This window comes from Rhineura floridana, chromosome 13, assembly GCF_030035675.1.
Source record: "Rhineura floridana isolate rRhiFlo1 chromosome 13, rRhiFlo1.hap2, whole genome shotgun sequence".
Classification (NCBI taxonomy): Eukaryota; Metazoa; Chordata; class Lepidosauria; order Squamata; family Rhineuridae; genus Rhineura; species Rhineura floridana.
The window spans coordinates 17,014,573-17,016,491 of NC_084492.1; the positions used below are offsets into that span (position 1 = coordinate 17,014,573).

Below are 1,919 nucleotides of genomic sequence, written 5' to 3' on the forward strand. Positions count from 1 at the left end.
TCACAGCGCCATACCTTCTTTTGCCCGTCACTACGGTAATTGGGGCCCCCTCAAGTCTCCCCGCCTGATGGATAAAACTTTCTCTGAAGCACATAATACAACTAAAGTATACAACAATTATACGTATAAAAACAGCCATACATACAGCATATATAAACATACACACTCACTCACACATACATTCATATAGCCAGCCACCCATTCATCTCAAATCACATCGACACACAACATAATCTCGCACTCTGTGCACATATAAGCCGGCTCCAAGATCTCCCTTCTTCCCAGGGGATATCACCCTGAAATGGCCAGATGACAATAATTGCAAAAAGCATAGGCCACCAATAAGGAGCAGCAACCACGGCAGCAGCGATGGGAGAATACAAACACAGCCACAGAAACGCCAACAGCAGCTAAAAGACAGAGCCGCAGCTGCCATGGGGCACAAACTGCAATACAAGCAAAGCGCAGAGCAGCAGCAACAAGCAAGGGACTGGGTCTGGTCATTGCCTGGATTGGTGACCACCTGGGAACTTGCTGCAGCGATAGTTGATGTTAAGTCCTAATTCCCATGCAAGGATATCTGTGATGGAGCCGCATAAACTGGAGATATTCACAATGGCAGCTTTGCTGCAGCTCATCCCTTTCTGTGAGCCGTCCTCAGACGCCTTCCTCAGCAACGGCAAGAATGCCTGAGTCACCATCATGGGCCCAATCACATTAGTCTTGTACACCTCAGACATGCGCTCTGACGTTTCAGATTCCAAAGTGTGTTGCCTTACAATCCCAGCATTGTTTATTAGAAGATTCAGTCTGGATCTGTTCAACTGCTCGGTGGCTCTGGCTACAGCAGCTTTGATGCTGGAGGGGTCACAAGTGTCCAACTTCACTATCGTCAGGTTTGGGTGGCTGGAAGCCAGTTTCCTCAGTTTCTGCCCATGCTCCCCGTCCGGATCCTGGCAGCAGGCGAAGAGCCACTGCGGCAGGTCGGAGCTGCCCAGGAGCTGGCGAACCAGCTCCAGGCCGATCCCGCAGTTGGCTCCGGTCACCAAGACGCTGAGCGCTCCCAGTCCCGCCATGAGCAGGTCCTGCAACCGAGTCCACCTCCTTCTCCTCTGGCGTCCGAGTTTTGGCTTAGTATAAGGAAGTTTTCTATATTCATAAACTAAAAATCTGGCTATTTATTATGTTATTCATGAGGCAAACAGAAAGGTTCTGGTCCTATAGCATAGCAGTGGCACTCTCATATAAACTGTTTTTAATTCCCTTTATAGTTTAGGTCTCCATGTGTCTCCATTAGTTTGTGTTTTTTTTAAAAAAATAGTCATAAAAATTTATAGACATTTTAGTGTGAACTTATCCTGACAATTTCCCCTAATATACACATTTTCACAAAACAATATTCCGTAATATAATGCATTTTTGTATGTTATTTTCACTAAGATATGCATTTCCCCTGTACACTTTACCCTAGTTTATGCACTTTCGTACACATTACTTGACTAGAGAACTGCATTGCAAGATGTGGAGAAGTGTGATTGCCACCACACCAAAGAAGACTCGTGACACAGACATGGAATTATGTTATATTTATTTAAATATAACAAATATTAAACTTCATCCAATTTCATCCAATTAACCAGACTGGAACTACTTTGGGCAGGTGAGGCTAAACTTAGCTGGTAGAGAGAATTCCCTCCACTCCACTGGGCATGTCAGTCACTGCTGACTGTAACTCTCCAGCCATGAACTTTTGAGAACTTGTCCCTCCTTGCTGGTGGAGTCAGGTATGTGGTTCCAACCTCCGCAACTTGGCCCCACTGTACAGCCCTACATATTTGGTAACATGTGCCTCTGAGCATATGGTGAGTGGTGGCAACACCTGCAATCAGCCCAAATAACAGAAACAAGGTGTGTGCTGT

General features: G+C 45.8%; 1 protein-coding gene across 1 annotated transcript; it reads right to left on the reverse strand.

Moving 5' to 3' along the window:
- Window positions 1–500: 500 nt before the first annotated feature.
- LOC133369390 (estradiol 17-beta-dehydrogenase 2-like) lies at window positions 501–1,076 on the reverse strand. The gene has a single exon (XM_061594663.1). It carries the CDS (start codon window positions 1,074–1,076, stop codon window positions 501–503), a length of 576 nt encoding a protein of 191 aa, XP_061450647.1.
- Window positions 1,077–1,919: the final 843 nt, after the last annotated feature.